This window comes from Neomonachus schauinslandi, chromosome 14 (genome assembly GCF_002201575.2).
Source record: "Neomonachus schauinslandi chromosome 14, ASM220157v2, whole genome shotgun sequence".
NCBI classification, from domain to species: Eukaryota; Metazoa; Chordata; class Mammalia; order Carnivora; family Phocidae; genus Neomonachus; species Neomonachus schauinslandi.
In genome coordinates, this window is record NC_058416.1 from 92,054,189 (window position 1) to 92,074,836 (window position 20,648).

The window sequence follows — 20,648 nt, forward strand, 5'->3', positions numbered from 1 at the left end:
GAATACCAGCAGAAGTCAACACCCGGCCAGGTCTGCAACCGCAGCCGGACTGTGGATGTGACACCGTAACGAATTCAACAGACACCGCAGCACAGATGCGCAGTGAGGCCAGCCAGGCGAGGACGGCCGTGTGTGGCACCAGGGCAGCCACACGAGGCCACGGGGGTGCTTGCCTGTTCCAACTGCTGTTCCAGGGATGCAGCCGAGGCCGCCATCTTCTGCAGCTGCTCCTTCTCATCTTCAAACTCCTCCAGCCTCCGCTGCAGGTCCTCCTCCACCATCGTCTTTGCCTCTTGAACCTGCACAAAGGCAGCTTCCTGGTCCAACATGTCGGCCTAAGGACAGAAAATGGTGTTTTTTAAAAAGCAGGATAACCTGAAGACCACAGCAGTCTGAGTGGGAAAACCTCATCCACATCACTGTCCTGTCCTCGACCCGCACACAGAGGAGCCAAGGGCCACAGGGGCCCAAGGCTGGTGATCTCCTGCTGCCCAAAAGTCAGGTCACCCCACCTATTCCTCTGCCCACGGTTCTCTCTGCTGGCCCTTGGGCCTGGCCGAGGGGAGAAGCAAGCAGACAACCCGCTTTAAGAAATGGGATAAAGTGATGAGCGACCCCTCCCCGGCTGCCTCTAACGCGAGGACAGGTTGCAGTGTGTCCTTGCGTTGGGGATGGGAAACCAGAGCAGGGCTGGGAGACAAATACCACATTCTTTATGGTGTGAGTATGTAGATAAAATCCAATAACTAGGCATGTTTCTCAGGGAAAAACATTAGTTTATAACTTAAAGTTTTTTCAGTTCTTTGGTGCTGAGCCCCTGAAACAGATGTCTACCGTGCCATGATGCTCTTCCGTCACCCTCGTCACCCGTGAGGACACAGGGGTGCAGAGAAGCGGGAGACAGGGGAACAGCCACAGTCCCAGAATGCCAACTTTCCACATCCTCGGCACACAACTCAGACCACACGCTGCCCACATGTTGTGCACTGTTCCTTTTCAGTTCCCGACAAGCCTATCTGTTGAGTACGTATTATCATCCTCATTTTATAAAACAAGGGAACAAGGCTCAGAGAGGGTAAGAAATCATACAGGGTCTCCCAGCTAAGGAGACCTGGTCAAAGCTACTGCACCCCACCACCCTGGAAATAATCTGCAGAGGCACTGGTCCTGTCCTAACTCGGGCGTGTGGTTAGTTGCCGGGGGTTAAACAGGACACAAGCTGAGAGCTCAGAGACAAGAAAATGCTTGTTACTGTAAGGCTTTCAGAGATCCAACATGCTGACTGCCTCTCCCACCTGCTACACGGGCACCTGCCCACCACCGGCCGAGCGCAGGGCCCACGTGCATCATGGAAGATAAGTTGGCACCAGCAGCTCAGATCAGAGAAACATATGAGCTTCTGGTGAATGTCAGGGTCGGAATCCCCAACCTTAAATCACTGCCACTTGTCCAAAAGATTATTTTAAAGACACTTGAATATATGTACATATATATAATGTTAATGTTTATGTACATGTGTTTGTAAACTTTAACCTTGACCAGTGACAAAACAAACAAAGCCCCAACCCCAGACAAACACCAACAGCCGTGGTCCCGGGACGGCACAGCCTTCACCTCAATGCCCTGGAGCTGGACAGCAATGCGTTCCTTCTCCTTAATGGATCTGTGCTGGGTTTCCGTCAGCTGGTGGGACAGGGACACGTTCTCAAGTTTCAGGTGCTCCAGGAGGCCTGCCTGGGTCATCTGTCCAACCTTCAGAGAGAAATTCCACAAGGTAGAAAATGGCCAGATTTCACGCCAAGTGCAGACTGGCCTATCCCTGAGGCCATGACGGTGAGGGTCCCTACCCCAGCGATGGCCCCCAGGGAAAGCTGCTCCCCGGGACCCCACCACACAGGGCTCACTGCCCACCCTCCTGCCACCTGGGCCATCTGGGTTGCTTGTGCCTAAGAGGGGCAGGCTGGCAGCCCGGATGTCAGTGGTCAATCCCCCTGAGGCTATGCACATTGTAGCAAGACCTACACAAAAGTTCCCAGGGAAGGTATATGTGTGAGCCCAAAGATGAGGGGCCTCATCTGGCTGCAGAGACAGCAGGGACTGGGATCTGCCCCAAAAATGACCTGACCAACTATGACCAGACACATGTCATGCCCTGCCCTCCCAGTGCCTGTCTTGAGATACTTGCCAGGCTGACCTTGGCCATTCCCAGGAAGCAATACAGCCCGGGGTCAGACCCCCGGCCATCAGACAGTCAGGCCTCCTCTGACCCACCGTCTCTCACACAGAAGGTGCCCAGCACAGCATGCCAGCCTCAAGAGGGGGCTCAGGAAAGAGAAGCCTGAAGGCACACGGGTCTGGGACTGGAACTTCCCACACATTACTTCCAGATCTAATTTGAACACTTCTTGACTTCTGAGATGCCAGATGTGACCAGAAGTCGTGAATTTTGGGTCTAAATGGAAGCTACCCAGGGCAGGAGGAGGCGCCATTTGCTGGGATTGTGTTCTAAGGCAATGAAAGAAAAACGATCACCCTGCTCTGTCCTGCCTCTTAAATGTGCCTGGCAACATTCTATGTTACCAGGGAAAGAGGGAGGAAATGTCTTCACCACCCGAATCAGGAATGCTGACCCTGGGCTCCGGAGGTATCTGAGAAAAGCAGTTATGGCTCCCAGACTCCACTGCCCAGGGCCCTCCCTCCACTTCTGTCTATGTGAAGACACATAAATGTAGCTTCTTTAAATATTTTATGCCTCATATAAATGCACTGTTGCTTCAAGCTTGCATTAACTTCTACAGTGATTTCCAAGTATGTTGTAAATAGAATAAATGCTTACCCGTATGGTTCTTTGGCTTAAAACATATGTAACACAAATTTAAGAATATTTCTATTTCATGTATTTGTAGACTTTAGGTTTATTTTTTTTAAAAAAGCATTTGGTGGAGTTAGTATTTTACATCTTCTACTTAAGAAATAAAGTTTCAATTAATCTATAATATTTTATCTCTGGCAGATAGGCCAGTCTGCACTTGCACGTGAAATCTGGCCAAAGGAAAAAAGAAAGAGAGAGAGAACAAAACCTATAGCTGAATTCAAAAAAAAGAGAGAGGCTGACCGAGGCACCATTCGGCATCCTCGCGATCTAATTAGTCCAAAGCACCAAGATGTGGAGCAAAGTGCATTTCAGCCACTTGCCTACCATCCCGAGCACCTCTGGAGCATGACGGGCCCAGAGGGAGAGGCCTCAAGGAAAAACGCAGGGCCCAGTGTTACTCCGTGGGCCTGGACGGTCACATGCTCCCCCACTCCTCGTGCAGAATCGGAGGTGGACATGCCTGCACCCCCAATAAAATGGAAAGAAACAAGAGTGTTCATGCAGGAAAGACCTGGTGCCCAAGCAGCTGGAGCAAAGCGAAGCTCCAACCAGGAAGGTGACATATGCTGTGTTCCGCGCATGTCAGAAACGACCCAGGAGGGCAGCGACCAGGGCACAGGAGCTGGGGCGAGAGTCCTGAGACCCAGGCAGACATGGGGTTGAGAGCTGGATTCAAACAATGGCAGGCATCCTCCCCGGAGGGACTTGTCACAGCTCTGGGCACAGGAGTTCCAGGGAGGGGATTTTAGAATTAAAAATGTGCAAGCAGGGGCGCCTGGGTGGCTCAGTCGTTAAGCGTCTGCCTTCGGCTCAGGTCATGGTCCCAGGGTCCTGGGATCGAGCCCCGCATCGGGCTCCCTGCTCCGCGGGAAGCCTGCTTCTCCCTCTCCCACTCCCCCTGCTTGTGTTCCCTCTCTCGCTGCTCTCTCTGTCAAATAAATAAATAAAATATTTAAAAAAAAAAAAATGTGCAAGCAGAAGCTGAAAGACTCCTGGTGTCAGAGGTCATGGCCAGTGCCTGCTCTGCAGGATGGGGTGTGGGCCAGATGAATGGGCAACATATTTTCAAAACTGTATCCATAAAATCTAAAAACAGAAAGACTTTTGGGGGCGCCTGGGTGGCTCAGTCAGTTAAGCATCTGCCTTCAGCTCAGGTCATGGTCCCAGGGTCCTGGGATCCAGCCCCGCATCAGGCTCCCTGCTCAGCGGGAAGCCTGCTTCCCCCTCTCCCTCTGCCCGCTGCTCTGCCTACCTATCCTCTCTGTCAAATAAATAAATAAATAAATAATCTTAAAAAAATTAATTTAGGAAAAAGGCAACTGTTCCACACGAGACACATCAGGGGCCATACCTGGATGTGGGCCATCTCGCCCTGCAGTCTGACCCGGGCCTCCTGGGCCAGGGCGAGCTGCTGCTGGTACCACTGCCGGACATGCTGCAGAGATGAGATCTCGGCCTGGGACGCCTTCAACTTGCTGCTCAGAGTTGCTCGTTCCAGTTGCACCTGCTGGAGCTGGTTCTGCAGGGCCGTCATCTGTTGTCTCAAGTCATGCACTGAAAGCAAGCAAGCAGAGCTCAGAGCACCTGCTGCACACAGGACAGCCTGCAGCTCTGCAGGGACATGCCAAGCAGAGCCAGGCTCTCAGCAGAGACTGAGAAATACAGCCGACTCTCATTCACACTGCAATCGAAGGTGCTGAACCATGGCTCCCGGGGGAGAAATAGGGGGTCAACTGGTCAATACACAACCTTGTTTCGTGAGTGCTTATGGGTAAAGGCACCTTATTTAATCTATATTGTTGATTCATCAACACTGAACTCACAGCCAACAGCACCATAACTCATGCCTAAACAAAGCTCACCTAACACACGTTCTTTTCTCCATAAAACACACCACAGAGTTCTTGCACTAAGAACACACGACAGTGTTTGGAGTTCATTTTAAATAGTAAAACCACCCTAAAGAGCATAAAGATGCAAAGGAGGTGATGCTAAACCATAAGAGGGCACCTGCTCAGCTGGGAGTGAGCGTGCTGGGCAACGCCCACCCTGCACACAGTGCACCTGCCCGCAAGTGACCAAGCGTAGTACTGCTTTGGGGTTACAGACAAATTTGAGTGAGCTGGGGAATTCACAATTAGGGATCCACAGATACCGAGGGTCAACTGTGTGCCCACAAAGCCATTGTGGGTGCTATGGCTCTGGTCTTCAAATGTCAATAAACAGAATGGGACTGTGCTGCAAATTCCACTAAAGCCCACTGGTGTGCTGATACGGTCAACTCTTAACACTGATGAGGGCAGCGGGGAGGCAAGGAGAGGACGGGAAGTCACAACAACCCAAAGCACACTACAAACAAAACTGGTCAAACACTCTAAAATTAAAATTATACCCAACATTTAGGGAAACACTTACCATTCTAAAGACCATTTCCAAAACTTAAAAAACGAACAAAAATGACAATTTAAGAGGATCCACGATCCCTTATCAGAAATTCTTGGGGCCAGATGTGTTTCAGAGATCAGAGCAGTGGCGTTTTAGAAAGGCAACCCCAGTCCAGACCACGGCAGACATGCCCTCAGCTCCACGTGTGGGCATTCACACCATGTGAGTGCCGGTCAGCTCTGCTGCCCAACAAGCTCTGCTGCCCAACAGGCCTTGCAAGGCAGACTTAAAAAATTATTTTGGTGCTCAGAACTTTTTGGATTTTATACTTTTCTAAAGGGACGGGGTATCACGAAATGTTCAAAGACTGAAAACAGTACACAGTTGTGTTTCTCAGCTAGCACTTTTTTCTTTCTAGTACCAGGATAAAGTCTCTGTGACAGAACTTTGTCACGTTTTCTTTTATGTCATCACATCTGAAACCTGGTCTCACGGCCTTACACGGTCCTGCAGAGCGGCCCCTACACCGCCCCCACTGGTCTGCAAAAGGAACCTCATCTACCCAGACTGCACTAGAAGATCTAAGACCTGGGCCTACCTTCAATCTCCCAGCCCCACCCCTGCCTGTCCTCCTTCTGTCAGCCAGCAGGCAGTTGTCGTGAGCAGGCAGGCAGTCGTCTGGGCGCCTGGTGGGGTGTGCAGTATATGCCCCAGGAAGAGAAGACAGTGTGAGGGAAGGGCTACAACGGGCTCTCCGTGCACAGCCTGCCACCAAGTTCCCCTGAAACCACTATTCCATTGGACTCTCATTCCATAGGTGATGCCCCCAGGGATCCAGCTACAGCAAAAACTGAACTTAAGGCAGGAAAAATAAAGGTTTACTAATCCACAACAGCAGTGTTACTTTTAAATATTTTAAATAGAGGGCGCCTGGGTGGCTCAGTCGATTAAGCGTCTGCCTTTGGCTCAAGTCATGATCTCAGGGTCCTTGGGATCGGCCCCACATCGGGCTCCCTGCTCAGTGGGGAGTCTGCTTCTCCTCCTGCTAGTGCTCTCTCTCTCTCAAATAAATAAATAAATCTTTAAAAATAAATAAATAATATATTTTTTAATTTTTTAAAAGATTTTATTCATCCATTCATGAGAGACAGGCAGAGGCAGAGGCAGAGGGAGAAGCAGATGTGGGGCTCAATCCCAGAACCCTGGGACCATGACCTGAGCCGAAGGCAGCCTCTCAACTGACGGAGCCACCCAGGCACCCAAATAATAAATATTTTAAAATAGATCCTGCAATTCTGAGGAATAAGCAGGCTTTGAAGGCAGAATAAGTGGAAACATTACCACCAACTACCAAGGGTCCAAAGTCCATTTCTAAGACCTAAGCCACTCCCCTTTGCTGCATGTGCAAAAATGTACAGAATTCCATGCACTCAACCAAAAACAATACTTTAGAGAGGTGGACAGCATGTACATAAATTAGCAGGGAATACAACGCCTCCCAGCATATTAACGTAACAGGTCAGTCCCCAGAGCAGACGAGATAAACCGCCCCCTGGCTGGGGAGCGCTCACCTGTGTTGTCCTTACTGAGGATGTTTCTCTGCATCTCTTCCACTTTGGCCACAAGTCTTTGGTACTGCTCCTCTGCCACCTGCAGGTCACTGTTGGATGACGCCAGGCTGGCGTTCTTGGCTTCCAGCATGTTCTGCAGGTCAGTCATCGCTCGCTCCAGGTCCCAGCAAGACTGCTTCAAGGTGTCCACCTCCGAACTGAGGGAGTCCTGCTTCTGCTGGCTGCTGTGGCTCTGGTCCACCTGTGCCTGCAGCCTTGTGCTCAGAGCGGCGAGCTGCGCCTGCAGCTCTGCCTTCTCTTTAAGTGCCTGGGAAGACCCCCCATCAGAAACTGTCAGAAAATGAGCCACTTCCACCCTGTGCATTACGAGGGCCACCAAAATGAACGAGTGAGACACAGAGGGGAAAGCACCATGTTTCCCAAGCTTCCAGCTGTTCTAACAGGATGGCTCTCCCAAAAGAAGGCAGGTTCTCCAAACAGGCCAAAGGGGCAAGAGGGGTGACCACGGAGTCTGCTTACTCTCTGCACAGTAATACCCGAGCTGTGCAAGCACCTGCTCACCCACAAGGATGTCGGAAAACACATTTGTTCAAGAAACAAGTGCACCAGGGTGCACGCACACACACACAGACTACCAGGAGTGCCGAGGGAACCCCACAACACCAAGCGCCATCAGACTCAGATCCGGGAACACGCCTGCAGGGAGAGACCGCCTCCTACTACACAAGAAGGGCTCTGAGGGGCTCTGGCCAGGGCCATGGGGCACAGTGCACACAAGGCACCACAGGGATGCTATCTGTAGGATAAAACAGGAGGTGAGAGGGAAGGTGGGGCCTTGACAAGCCCTAGGCCCCAGGGCAGCAGAGAACATCCAAGAGACGACAGGGGAAGGGCACAGGCTCCAACTGCCATCAGCATCTCCCGCCTACCCAAAAACGAGTCTATCGGGGGTGTGGACAGGAATTCCAAAGTGCAAAGACGGGCAGACAAATGCACATCAACACACGAGAAGAAAACCAACATCAGGAAGACAAACATCAAATTCAACAAACAGAAGAACAAATACCCAAAAAAATCGAGTTAACGGAGCAAATGCAATGAGATTTTGCAGTAAGTAGAACTTGGATTTTTACAGCAAAGCCAGAAAGGATCACATCCGTCACAATTCACACAACTCAAGAGCCAGTCAGTATCCCAGGAGGAAAAGAAGGTACAGTAAAATAAAAGCAAACAAAGGTTCCGACATCATTCATGGGGTTGAATGTGCAGATGAAGCAAAAATGCATTGGACGAGGGACAGACAGTGAAAGTCATGTGCCACCAAAATTCACCTTCATTCCCAGCAACCACCTCCTCAGTCAACACAGGTCTATGTACACAGAGGGTCGGTCTGTGTCCCAGGACCACGTCATGCAAAAAAACACATCAGGCACGAGGGGCACGTCTGGCAGAGCCGCACCCCTGTGCCCGGTACTCGAACACCTGCGCAGCCTCGACACCACCTCTGTACCCGTGTGCGTCCCTGCTCTCCACACCAAACCCAGAGTTGGCTTCCACTGAACAGATTTACCCTGACTGTCAACAGGAAAACTGAAAATTAAGGGATGGAAATAAACAGATACAGCAAAATTCACATCAGGAAAAGCAAAAGCCACAGCAAAGAGAATTAAAGGGACAGAGACAACAATTTTACCATGCCAGAAAAGTGAAATCCACCAAAAGGATGGTTAGGTATCTATCAGCAGAGCCAGGACAGGGATACGGGGAAAACTGAGGCACGCAGTCAGACGGGAAATGAGCGCACTTCTTCCTGAGGCTCAGGGAGCCAAGGGAGAGGACACAGAAGCCCTGGCTCCACTTCGAGACATGTGCACAACCGCACCCAACCAGCAGGCGTCGCACACCCTTCAAAGCCATGGCACACTCGCCCGCCCGAGCGCGTCCATTACCTGACTGGCCTCTGCAGACAGCGCCTCCAGCTGCCCTTCAAGCCTCATCTTGTCTTTAAGGGCCTGCAGCATGGCGTCATGGGTCTCGGCAGCAGAGCTTTCCAGGGACACACTGGGGAACAAGGGCACGGAGCATCAGGCACCTGACGTCGCAGGACGCAGCACCGCGCCTCCTCACCTGCCCCGCGTCTCCAGGCTCCTCACACCGCTGCTCCTCTCCCCCACGGTTTTTTTAAATAAGTTAAAAGATTTAAATCAAGCATCAATGCTCTTACAAATGCTACCAATAAACACACCCCCACGGAGCTGGAACATCTTCAGTCAAACGTGAGCCCGGGGAAGCACCCATGCAGTCCTAGAGACACATCTGCACAAATACTGGAAAACAGCGGATCTTAATAATGGAAACGGTTACTGATCCATTCCATTTCTTACAGGGCAACAGAGTTGTGTATAAATGAAGTGTTAAAGACTAAACACATAATTAGGAGAGCAGAACAGCGCTGTCAGCTCCGGTAGCGGAGGGGTGGTCTGCAGACGGCACCCACCTGCTGCAGATGCTGTCTGTCCGACTCCGCATCTCCCCATTGACCTCCTGCCCCTGGTCTTGGTGCTCGGCTGCTGCGGCCTGGAGGACATCCGTGATGGAGGGGAACTGGCCCAGCGCACCAGCAGCAATCTCTTGGCCGTTGACCACATAGGAGGCTTCTCGAGTGCCCACGGTGTTCACCAGAAGCCCACATGTCCCACGGGTAGACATGCTGCTGTGGGAGGAGCTGTCACTCTCATTCCCATCGGCCTCAGACGTGTTGTCACCCGTCAGGGATGCATTCTCCAGGTGATCATCAGCCTCAGGACACAGGCTAACCTCAGACACCACGGACGCCACACTGCTGCGGTTCTGCTTCAGAGAGCCCCTGGCAGAGTCTACAGCCGGAACGTTTCCACCAGAACTCCCAGAACCTTCGTCTTCAGTTTTGTAATCAGCCAGAGACCGAATTTTGCTTGATTTGGAACTTTTTTTCCCCTTAGGATGTGTCAGGAGCCCTAAGCTGCCCACCTTTGGGCCTCGAGGGACACTGGTGCGCAGGAAGGAATACTCCTTTGTCAGGGCCACAGCACTGGCCCGGGGCAAGGCCTCTGGGTTCAGCATGAGCTCCGGGTCAAGTGTACTAGATAGTCTCGTTCTAGCCGCAGGCTGACTGGACTGAGAAAGAAAAGTACAGAATTGATGTTGAAAAGTGACAAGCAGCGTTCAAATACTGCCACCCAGAAAGGTGCACCAAGTACCCTCCCTGTGCAAACCCTCACACACCAGTTCCGCACCTAGTCACGGGTCCAGCACATGCCTCTCATAACTGTGACTTGGCATCATCTTAAAACTTCTACTAGAGCAAGTCCCTCCTCACGACCCTGCTCTTATGAGGCTTTCCTGGCAGTCCTCCTGCACTCACTCTTCTCGACAGACTTGAAATGTTCAAGTTGTTATTATTTTTTAAAGATTTTGTTTATTCAACTGTCAGGGAGAGGGAGGGAGGGAAGGAAGGAGGGAGGGAGAGAGGGAGGGCGAGCACGCACAAGCAGGGGGAGCAGCAGAGGGAGAGGGAGAAGCAAACTCCCGGCTAAGCAGGGAGCCCGATGCGGGACTCGATACCAGGACCCTGGGAGCATGACCTGAGCCGAAGGAAGATGCTCAACCAACTGAGCCACCCAGGCCTCCCTCAAGTTATTATTATTTTTTTAAGTAGGCTTCATGCCCAGCGTGGACCCCAAATGGGGCTCGAATTCATGACCCTGAGATCATGACTTGAGCTGAGACGAAGAGTCAGACGCTCAACCAACTGAGCCACCAGGTGCCCAGGAAATGTTCTAGTTAAATAAAGCCCTGCTGAATTACAACGACCTTAGATTTATAATTATTTAGGGATAACAAGCTGCTTCCAGTTATTCATACCTCCTTGTGCATTTCTCAACAAAGGAAAATATGTAGGATTCACCTAAATTCTAAGTAATTTCTTTTTTTTTTATTTAGGATTTTATTTATTTATTTGTCAGAGAGAGAGAGCACAAGCAGAGGAAGCAACAAGCAGAGAGAGAGACAGAAGCACAGTCCCCACTGAGCAGGGAGCCTGATGTGGGGCTCGATCCCAGGACCCTGAGATCATGACCTGAGCCCAAGGCAAACGCTTAACTGACTAAGCCACCCAGGCTCCCCGATTCTAAAACATTTCTATTGCCATTTTAATTTAATTCTTAGATATTTTATCATTTTATTGTTATAAATACTATCTTTTCCCACTATTTTTATAACTAGTCATATTAGGATAACTATTGATTTTTCTATTTGTATTTTACTGACAATTTTCTGAATCATTATTTTAATAATTTTAGAATATTTTAATAAATGATAATTTTTTCAGTTGATGCTCTGTTTTCCAAAGCATTACCAAGACCTGCAAATAACATTTTTCCTCTTTTTCAGTATTTGTATCTCTTACTTCTTTTTCTTATATTATTATGTCAACTAGAATTTCCCAAAGGGCCTTGAAGGAGATGGAGGGTGACGGCAGACACTGTTCCCTGTTGCTATTTTGTAAAGATTTTATTTGAGAAAGAGAGAGAGAGAGCGTGCGCGTGTGAACAAGGGGGTAGGCAGAGAGGGTGGAGGGAGGTGGGGAGAAAGAGAGAGAATCTCCAGCTGACTCTGTACTGAGTGTGGAGCCCGACGCGGGGCTCCATCTCACCACCCCGAGATCATGACCTGAGCTGAAAGCAGGAGTTGGACGCTTAACCGAATGAGCCACCCAGGTGCCCCCCGGTTGCCTTTTCAAAATGACTTTCTCTTACAGAGAAATAGCCAATCCTATGCTTATTCCACGAAATCAGTGCAATCGCGACGGGGCAAGGAGACAAGGTGGGGAAAGGGAAACATCTCAAAATGATACTGGGATGCGACAGGAAGTATAAATGAGCAAAAACAGCTGGAAAAGAGTCGGGGTGCAGGGCAATGGATAGACTGGCTGGTCCAGATACTAACACAGACTGTGAAGCCACAGTAATTAGATCCACTGAGAACTGAAAAGCAGAAGACAGGCAGATGACACCGAATACAGCCCAGAAATCCATCCAAGTACAGGTGGGTTTGCAGATGTTCAAGGAGCCACACAAGGCAAGGCCGCAACTGCTGAGGGAATGAGCAGTGTGAGGACCAACCCGCTATCCACACGGGCAAGTTCCCACCTCTCGCCCTCATTCAACACATTTCAAACGGAGCAGATTTAAATATTAAAAAAACACATTTAAAATACTTTTTATACTATCTTATACTTTTTCTATAAGAAGAAAACACTGAACCTATTTATACTCCTCAAATGGGGAGGTCCTTTTGAAATATAACATAAATCCCAAAGAAGTAACAGCAAAGATAGAAAATTTTGACTACAAATATTTAAAACTGATGTGCAATGAAAAATATGCCAGAGAAGTAGTTAAAAGATATGTCAAACAGGGAAAAAATATTTGTAATAAAGATGAAAAGGGAGTAATTTCCCTTTTACTTTTACTTTTCCCTTTTACTTCCCTTCAGTAAGAAGTTCTCTTACTGAAGACTAAGGAAATATCCTTCCATTTAAACCATCAGTTATGTATGTATATTACATCATTTTTAAAGATGGAAAATGATGTTAAATTTCACATTTGGAGGAGGTATATAGCACTTACGTAGCAAAAAGACAGCCAACAGAAAAATGAACAAAGACTGACAAAGACACACAAACATGGGGCGTCTGGGTGGCTCAGTTGGTTGAGTGTCCAACTTGTGGTTTCAGCTCAGATTGTGATCTCAGAGTCGTGAGACCCAGCCCTGCGTCAGGCTCCAAAGCTCGGTGGGGAGTCTGCCAGAGATTCTCTCTCTCCCTCTGCCCCTCCCCCACTAAAATAAATAAATCTTCAAAAAAAAAAAAAGACACAAACCACTAACACATAAAAGGTGCGAACTGCTAGGTGACACTGTTGTTCTCACCTATTAGAGGACAAAAATCCAATTTTTGTTACTTTAATGCTCACAAGGATGACAACACTAGCAGTCTCATTACTGCTAACTAGAGTATAAACCAGTCCAGCCTATCCAGAGTGCAAGAAGTATCAAACTAACAAACACATAAAACCTTTACCCAATAATTTGACATTCAAGGACTTGTCCACAAAAGTATACCAAGGCACTGTGGCGCCTGGGTGGCTCAGTCTGTTAAGCGTCTGCCTTCGGCTCAGGTCATGATCCCAACGTCCTGGGATCGAGCCCCGCACCTGGCTCCCTGCTCAGCGGGTAGCCTGCTTCTCCCTCTCCCTCTGCCTGTCTGCCTACTTGTGATCTCTCTCTCTCTCTGTCAAATAAATAAAATCTTTTAAAATAAAAAATACAAAAATTGAGAAACAACCAAAATGTTGATCAGGAGAGGCTGCTAATGAAATGCTGGTACACACATTGCTGTGAAGGATGACGGCACTCAGGACACGGTGAGAAGGGCAGGCAGTATGAAGAACCAACCACCGTCAAGGCATAACGATGTTCTCAAAGTGTTTATCAGACTGTAAACAGGACAGAACTCTTACTTGCCATCTGGGGCATGTGAATATGGGTCTGAGCTACGTTCCTCGTGTAAGCAAAATATTCCGAAAGAAATATCCTTCTGCTCCTAGTTTAGTAGTTTTTGTTCACTTGTTTCGCATATTTTGATTTTTATCAAACACCTACCTTTTCAGCACCTGTTGAGATGGTCATAAGCCCCTTCACATGCACCTACCACCATAATGAGTTCTGGCAGAGTCTCCCCTTCTGAACTGACCTGTACTCAGAAGGGACTGCACTGCACGCTGGCAGGTGGTGCTGACTGAGCACTGCAGTGGGGACCACAGCTCGGCATGCAGACAGGCAGGCTCAGACCCCCACTCAGCCAGCCATTCCGCTCTGAGCTTCACCGACAGCCACTCCTCACGGGGCTGAGGAGGACTAAAGGAGACTTTGGCCTGCGCACACAACAGCAGCCCCCAGACTGCACTCTGCCTCCACTGGCCCTGCCCTGAGGGTCGCTGGAGCAGGACAGGTGGTGGTCCTCATACCAGCATCTTGCTGCCTGTCCTTCTGCCTACTTCAGGGTGGGGGCAGCTGAGCACGCAGGGACCGTAAGTTGGTCAGAATAGCATGTAACAAACACAATGCCCGTTTCCATCACTTGAAGAGAAGTTATCTTACTGAAGACTAAGGAAATATCCTTCCATTTAAACCATCAGTTATGTGTGTATATTATATCATTTTTAAAGATGGAAAATGATGTAAATTTCACATTTGGAATCTTACATTGAACTTCTGACACATTAACCATCTAATGTTGGACGACCCAGGCAGGCCTCCGGGAGGCAGAGTGAGGACAGGCCCCTGGAGACAGTGTGCACAGGCCCTGGCCCACAGACACTGTCTGGTTTACATTCTGACTCTCCACTTCACCACTGAGTGACCCCTGACAAGCTCCTTACCTATCTGAGCCTCAGGTTACTGTTCCATAGGGAACTGAACACAGTGTCTGGCAAGAAATGATTACTAGCTGTTATCGCTATAACTTCTTTTTTTTTTTTTTTTTTTTTTTTTTTTTTTTTTTTTTAAAGATTTTATTTATTTATTTGACAGAGAAAGACACAGCGAGAGAGGGAACACAAACGGGGAGTGGGAGAGGGAGAAGCAGACTCCCCGCCGAGCAGGGAGCCCGATGCGGGACTCGATCCCGGGACTCCAGGATCATGACCTGAGCCGAAGGCAGCCGCTCAACCAACTGAGCCACCCAGGCGCCCATCGCTATAACTTCTGCTGGGCCATGTGGACAGACCCCGAAAGCCCCTGACCAGGCAGACGAGCCTGGTGGTGGCTCTTCCAGCCCACTCACGCTGGCTTTGGAGTAATGACACCCATCATGGCACAGTCCCCTCTTGGGAACACAAAGAGCCTGACGGGGACATGTCACCACTAAATCACTCACTGAAAGCATGTTTAAAGGTTAGTGTAACTTTGAATCCGTTTAAATTTGAAATTCTCAAGTACAGAAAAGTTGGACAAAGTATGAAACGAACATCCAAACCCACCTGCCTAGAGTCACTCGATATGATTAAAAAGACTGCTTTCATTAGCATGCCAACCAAAGTTTCATACCCGAATAGAACTGACTTTAGCACGTACTCATCAAATCCACGTGACGTGGGAGACACTGACACCGCATGGACCATCGGTCAGCAGACACTACACCACTAATGAAATGAACAGCTGAAACCTAGAACTGACTGCTCAAGGAGGGGGAAAAACTATACCCAAGTACTTGCAGTCTCTGCTTTTCAAATGGCAGATACAGGAATCAAACAGGCTTGATCCAAGGGAAGGCGGCCCATACGGGGCAGAAGTCACAATCCTGCTTTGATCTCCCCACAGGGAGGGAACTGCAGAGAGAAATGATCTTCCCAGAGAAGCACAGAAGGCCATCCCAGCACAGAGGAACCAACGACAGGTCCTAGAAACTATGTCCAATTTCTGTTTTCCACACATGAAGTTCCCCATCAGCTTGTTCAAGACAGGGAGACTCACTCTTTCTTGCTGGCGCTTCACCCTGTATTGTTTGAGCTGTTCTTCTAGCCGTTTCCGAGCCTGAAGTCGGACCTGCTCCTCCTTCTCCAGGGGCAAGGAAGCCTCTGTTGAACCTGCGGTAAGGAAATGACCATTTAAAAACTCATAAAGCACCAGGGCAGAGGACAAATCAGAACAGCAGCTTGGCTGTTTTGCGTCCAATTACCAATTAAATATGATTTAACTTCAAACAATACCTCACCTTCTAGGTTGAAAGAGCTATTTCCTGATGGAGAGACAACCGTGAGCCCCGGACCTGCCTGGTGGAAGACCCACTGGCAAAGCACGGGGTCTGTGCTCACTCTACCAGTGTGCCGCTCCCCACAGGCATCCAGCTGGAAAACGGACTCGGCTCACCTGTGACTTGCAGCAACAAAAGAACTAAATCTAAAGTCGGTGCCAGGGCTGAGTATTCTGAGGCTCAGGGAACCTCAGCTCCCACGAGGCTCCAGCTGTGCTCAGGACATGGTATAGGAGCACGTGGGCAGTCGTGTCCACAGAACTGTACTGAGGGATAATCCGAGCGTGTGGTCAGGGGACACCAAACACGCCTTCTTCACACGGCCGCATCTGCGGATACGATCTGACCCACGGCTTGTCTAAATTCCTGCGGCGAGTCACGTCACAGTCAAGTTTTGCAAAACCAAAAGGAAAAGGCTGTTCACAGTGACCCATTCAGGACTCACCTCAAAGTGAAGGCCGAGCAGGCATCCCCGCAAGGCCTGGGGCTGCTTACCTCAGTTTCCTGACAGAGGCAACTCCGGTCCAGGGGCCAGGCTCAAGGACAGGAGGGGAAATGACAACTTTTTGGCCAAAAACAGAATTTAGAATATCTCAGAACCCAAATCTTTTATTTTGGGTAATAAAAGGGCTGAATAGTGAGCAAAAGGTACGACAGCCACAGGATTCTTTCACACTCAGCACCGTACACCTGGAATGCTGCCAAGGGCACAGCCAAGGTCAGCTACTAGACTGGTAAGAGCGGGAAAATGTCATAATTTAACCACTTTACAGACAGCACCATCTTCAGATGTAGATTCTGAGAAGGTAAGCAGCTGTTGTTTTAAATAATCCCTAAAACCTCAGGGGCGCCTGGGTGGCTCAGTCAGTTAAGCGTCTGACGGGGGGGGGGGGGGGGCATGGTTTTGACTCAGGTCACGATCTCAGGGTCGTGAGGTCGAGCCCCAGGTCAGGCTCCACGCTCAGCAGGGAGTCTGCTGGAGATTCTCTCTCTCCCTCTGTCCCTCCCCCGACTTGCGAGCACGCACCCCCCCCACACAAAATAAATACAAATCTTAAATAATTGTAACAATAACCTCTAAAACCTGAGATTGCCAAGAACTTCACTAGGAACTCACCAAGTCATTACTAATGTGTGCGTTTATCACTGAAAAAAAGGTCTAGTACTTTTCACAAGGCTAAGGGATCCACATGGCAAAAACCTAGGGGTCTACGGCCTCAAGCAGGAAACCCAAGTCAGCAGACTCAGGGCTGGGTGCATACTCGCCAAGAGGGGCAGCTGGTGGCCGCAGGATGCCGCCATGTGGGCACCTGGGGTTAGGGCTCACAAATCCCTACAATCAAGAATCCAGACTTTTATGTGACAGCTCTGGACTTCAATGTTGACAGTTAAAAGTTATTTTGTTTCTTTAACATAAGCTCTACACCCAATGCGGGGCTTGAACTCACAACCCCAAGATCAAGAGTTGCACGCTCTACTGACTGAGCCAGCCAGGCACCCCTAAGTTTGCAGAAATTTTAAAAAACATATTGCAACCCTAGTAAAATCATGCCTGTGAAGAAAAGAGCAAACAATCCAAAAGAAAAATGGGCCCAACAAATCAACAATTCACAGAAAAGAACGGCCAAACGGCCAACAGGTAGAAGATGCCCAAATGATCAGGGAAGTGTGAGCTCCAAACTGAAGTACTGGAGAAGAACTGTGGCACAGCCAACAGGCTGGTGAAACTGAAAACAGCGCCAGCCTGGGGCAGCCCATGCCTCTCAGGGTCCTTAGTGGCATGGCGATGGGGCCGTGCACGATGGAAATGAAGATGCCACTATTTGGACCAAGAATTCTGCTTCTGGGGTGTAGCCCACAGAAATTAAAGCACCAACACGTGTGCCATGGCGCTCTCCACAGCTCTGGTCACGTTGGCCGACGGAACAAATGCAGAGACCCAGCCGGCCACGCCAGGGGCTCCTGACCAGCCTTCCAAGAATGAATCTGGAGTTGCATCAGACAGCGTGGGGGCAATCTCCACATGGTAACACTAAACAGGAGATACAGGATATGACAATCTAATCTCTTCTCAAAACACAATGACTGAAACCTGGGTGTTTGCAGGGGCTATGAAGGATTGTGTGAGAATGTGGCTTGCCTGCAGGGGAGGGGCATGAGAGGTAAAAACGGCATGTGTGGTACGATCCCATCATGTAAGATCATGTGTGTCTGTGTGTGACAAACGTGCTGGAAAGAGGACTGGATGTTTCCAGGGCTCACAGGCTGCCAGTTTGTGACCTGTTCATCTCTGGGTTCCCACACTGACTAAAATGATAAAGAACGCTGTCAAAGTTTAGCTCCCTGCTGACTGCTTGCTCGCCATCCACGGTAACAAAAGACATGCCGCGCAGTCCTTTAAACCCAGACCTGGAGCAGCATCCCCAGTGTCGACCAGGAAGAAGTGTATTTTCTCTCTAAAAGGGAGCCACTTGCTCAACACAACCCACCACAGGGATAAAACGGTGATGACAGAGGGACGAGCAGCAAGCTGGTCAGGGCATGTGACTCTGAAGGGTGGTGAGTACCAAGGGATGCAGGAGGGGGTTGGGGGAGAGTGGGGAAGAGCCCAGTGGGAACAGATGCTTACACAGTTGCGTTTCTTGCATAGGAAGACTGAGTCTGAGAGACTGCAAAGCTTCTTTTCTAACACTGCCCTCAGCACTAGTCCCCTGAGACTTCCTTAGGTTGTCAGGGAAACCAGCCACACCTGGAGAGGCATCGGGACCCCCTGGGCTTGTGGGGGAACCGAGAGGTGACGAAGGGTCTGGGAACGGTGGCGTCGGCCCATTCTGACAGGTGTCGCCCTTGCTGGGTACATCCAGGCCTCCTCCTCCTCCATCTGAAGCTCTGTGTACCTGGACACTGGCACCTGGAAAAGACAGCATGCTGGGCCATCATGGTTTTAACAACTAGATCAAGTTGTTTTTCAGACACGCAACTAACACAGGACAGAAGGGACTCTAGATGCAGGAGAATGAGCTATCTCCACGCCCCATGAGACTGTTTGCTCTGGGAGGAGAGCAGGCCTCACTCTCCTCACATCAGCGGGTGCTATCGGACAAGCGGCTCAACTGCTCATTGTGGAATCGAGATTGTGGGATTTAAGTAGTAATGTTTCCTTTTCATTTAAATAAGACCAATGAGAAATCCCATGAAAGTCTGGTTTTAAAAATAGCGGAAGGAAATCAATGCTAAAAACACAGCTGACAGCGTTCCTAACAGGCGCCGGAAACAGCGCGCTAATCAGAGCGACAGCCTCACACCGGGGCAGTTCCAAAGTTGTTTCACAGCATAAGTTCATCCCCCAAAACGAGAAATCTAAGGCAAAGAGGTACATTAACTGACCCGAACAATTACGGCAAAGAGTCAGAGTCTGTGCTTCTGTCTGATGAACACCTGCTAGATAAAAACCCAAGTTTAAACAGTGGTGACTATACACCCACGTATCCAGCTCAGTTTTACCCACTAACATCACTATACACAGATTTGTCATACACTAACTGAAACCTATTTCCTTGTCAAAAGAAAAAAAAGACTTCTTACAATTAAATGATTTTTACCTTCCCTGTCCCCTCACCCTGGTGAGGGAGCCAGTTGGCAGTCAAGAACCAAGATGGCGCCTGGAGGGAGGAAGGGAGGGTCCAGGGGGCCTCTGGGTGTGGTTCCAGAGGTTCCCAAGGGCAGCAAGGTCCCAGCCTCCCACAGGGATCCACACCACTTGGATCCCTGGATGTACCCAGGATGCATCCAGGAAACTGCCCTTTGCCCAAGGAAATTCAAAATGGGTTTCTGATACTTGACATCTGAGTTCCAACCAATACAGTGACTCAGTCATGCTTCCTGAGAGGAAAAACAAAAGGGGCACCACAGACTCAAAGCAGAGTGAGGAGACTGGACCACAGCCCTGACCCGACCATCTGCTCTTATGCAAACATCCCTTTGGCTCCATGCTGGGTGAGGGGGAAGGGAAGCCTGGATGTCAGATACAAGGTAATCAGATCAATACCACTTTCTGATGGGCTTATAGATCTGGGAGAGTCTCTACATCTTCCTGTTTACATGACAAAATAATTTTTTGAGCATTATATTATACTTTTAAAATATATAAAAGCGGGCGCCTGGGTGGCTCAGTTGGTTAAGCGACTGCCTTCGGCTCAGGTCATGATCCTGGAGTCCCGGGATCGAGTCCCGCATCGGGCTCCCTGCTCGGCGGGGAGCCTGCTTCTGCCTCTGACCCTCCCCCCTCTCATGTGCTCTCTGTCTCTCATTCTCTCTCTCTCAAATAAATAAAATCAAAAAAAATAAAATAAAAAAATTTAAAAAAATAATAAAATATATAAAAGAAGGCCCCAAAACATTAAGACTATTGTTCCCAAACAAAAGCCAAATCGTGGATAAACAAGTAACAAAGATGACGAGACAATGACAAAACATGGCTACTACCACTTCCCACTGCGTCTGTCGGAGTACTTGGGTTTTATGCACCATTCTGTCAGTCCTCACAACTACCCTATGGTGCATGCACCATTACTCCTACGCTTACACAAGAAATGAAATGAGATCAAATACGAACCCTGCTGGAGAGTTCAAGCTCTTAGTGACGGATCTAAGAGCGGGCTCCCTATCCCTATCCTGCTGTTACCAGCCTTGCCTGGCACTGAAGGAGCAGTAATCAGCAAAACCATTTTAGGTGCCTGAACATCATTTGCAAGAACAGAATGCAGGGACACCTGGGTGGCGCAGTCGGTTAAATGTTTGCCTTTCGGCTCGGGTCATGATCCCGAGGTTCTGGGATCGAGTCCCGCATCGGGCTCCTTGCTCAGCAGGGAGTCTGCTTCTCCCTCTGCCTGCTCTGCCTGCCACTCCCCCTGCCCGTACTCTCTCTGACAAATAAATAAATAAAATCTTATTAAAAAAAGAA

General features: G+C 49.3%; 1 protein-coding gene across 2 annotated transcripts in view; it reads right to left on the reverse strand.

The window, feature by feature from the left end:
• Window positions 1–20,648, reverse strand: part of GOLGA3 (golgin A3) — a 44,916-nt gene that overhangs the window by 18,385 nt on the left and 5,883 nt on the right. For both annotated transcript variants that reach the window (XM_044921068.1, XM_044921069.1), the window contains exons 3-10: window positions 18,315–18,596; window positions 15,406–15,518; window positions 9,329–9,987; window positions 8,781–8,892; window positions 6,832–7,138; window positions 4,227–4,429; window positions 1,615–1,752; window positions 174–335 (exon numbers count right to left, since the gene is read on the reverse strand). In XM_044921068.1, coding sequence (XP_044777003.1) covers window positions 174–335; window positions 1,615–1,752; window positions 4,227–4,429; window positions 6,832–7,138; window positions 8,781–8,892; window positions 9,329–9,987; window positions 15,406–15,518; window positions 18,315–18,596 — 1,976 coding nt within the window. The remainder of the gene's footprint in view (window positions 1–173; window positions 336–1,614; window positions 1,753–4,226; window positions 4,430–6,831; window positions 7,139–8,780; window positions 8,893–9,328; window positions 9,988–15,405; window positions 15,519–18,314; window positions 18,597–20,648) is intronic.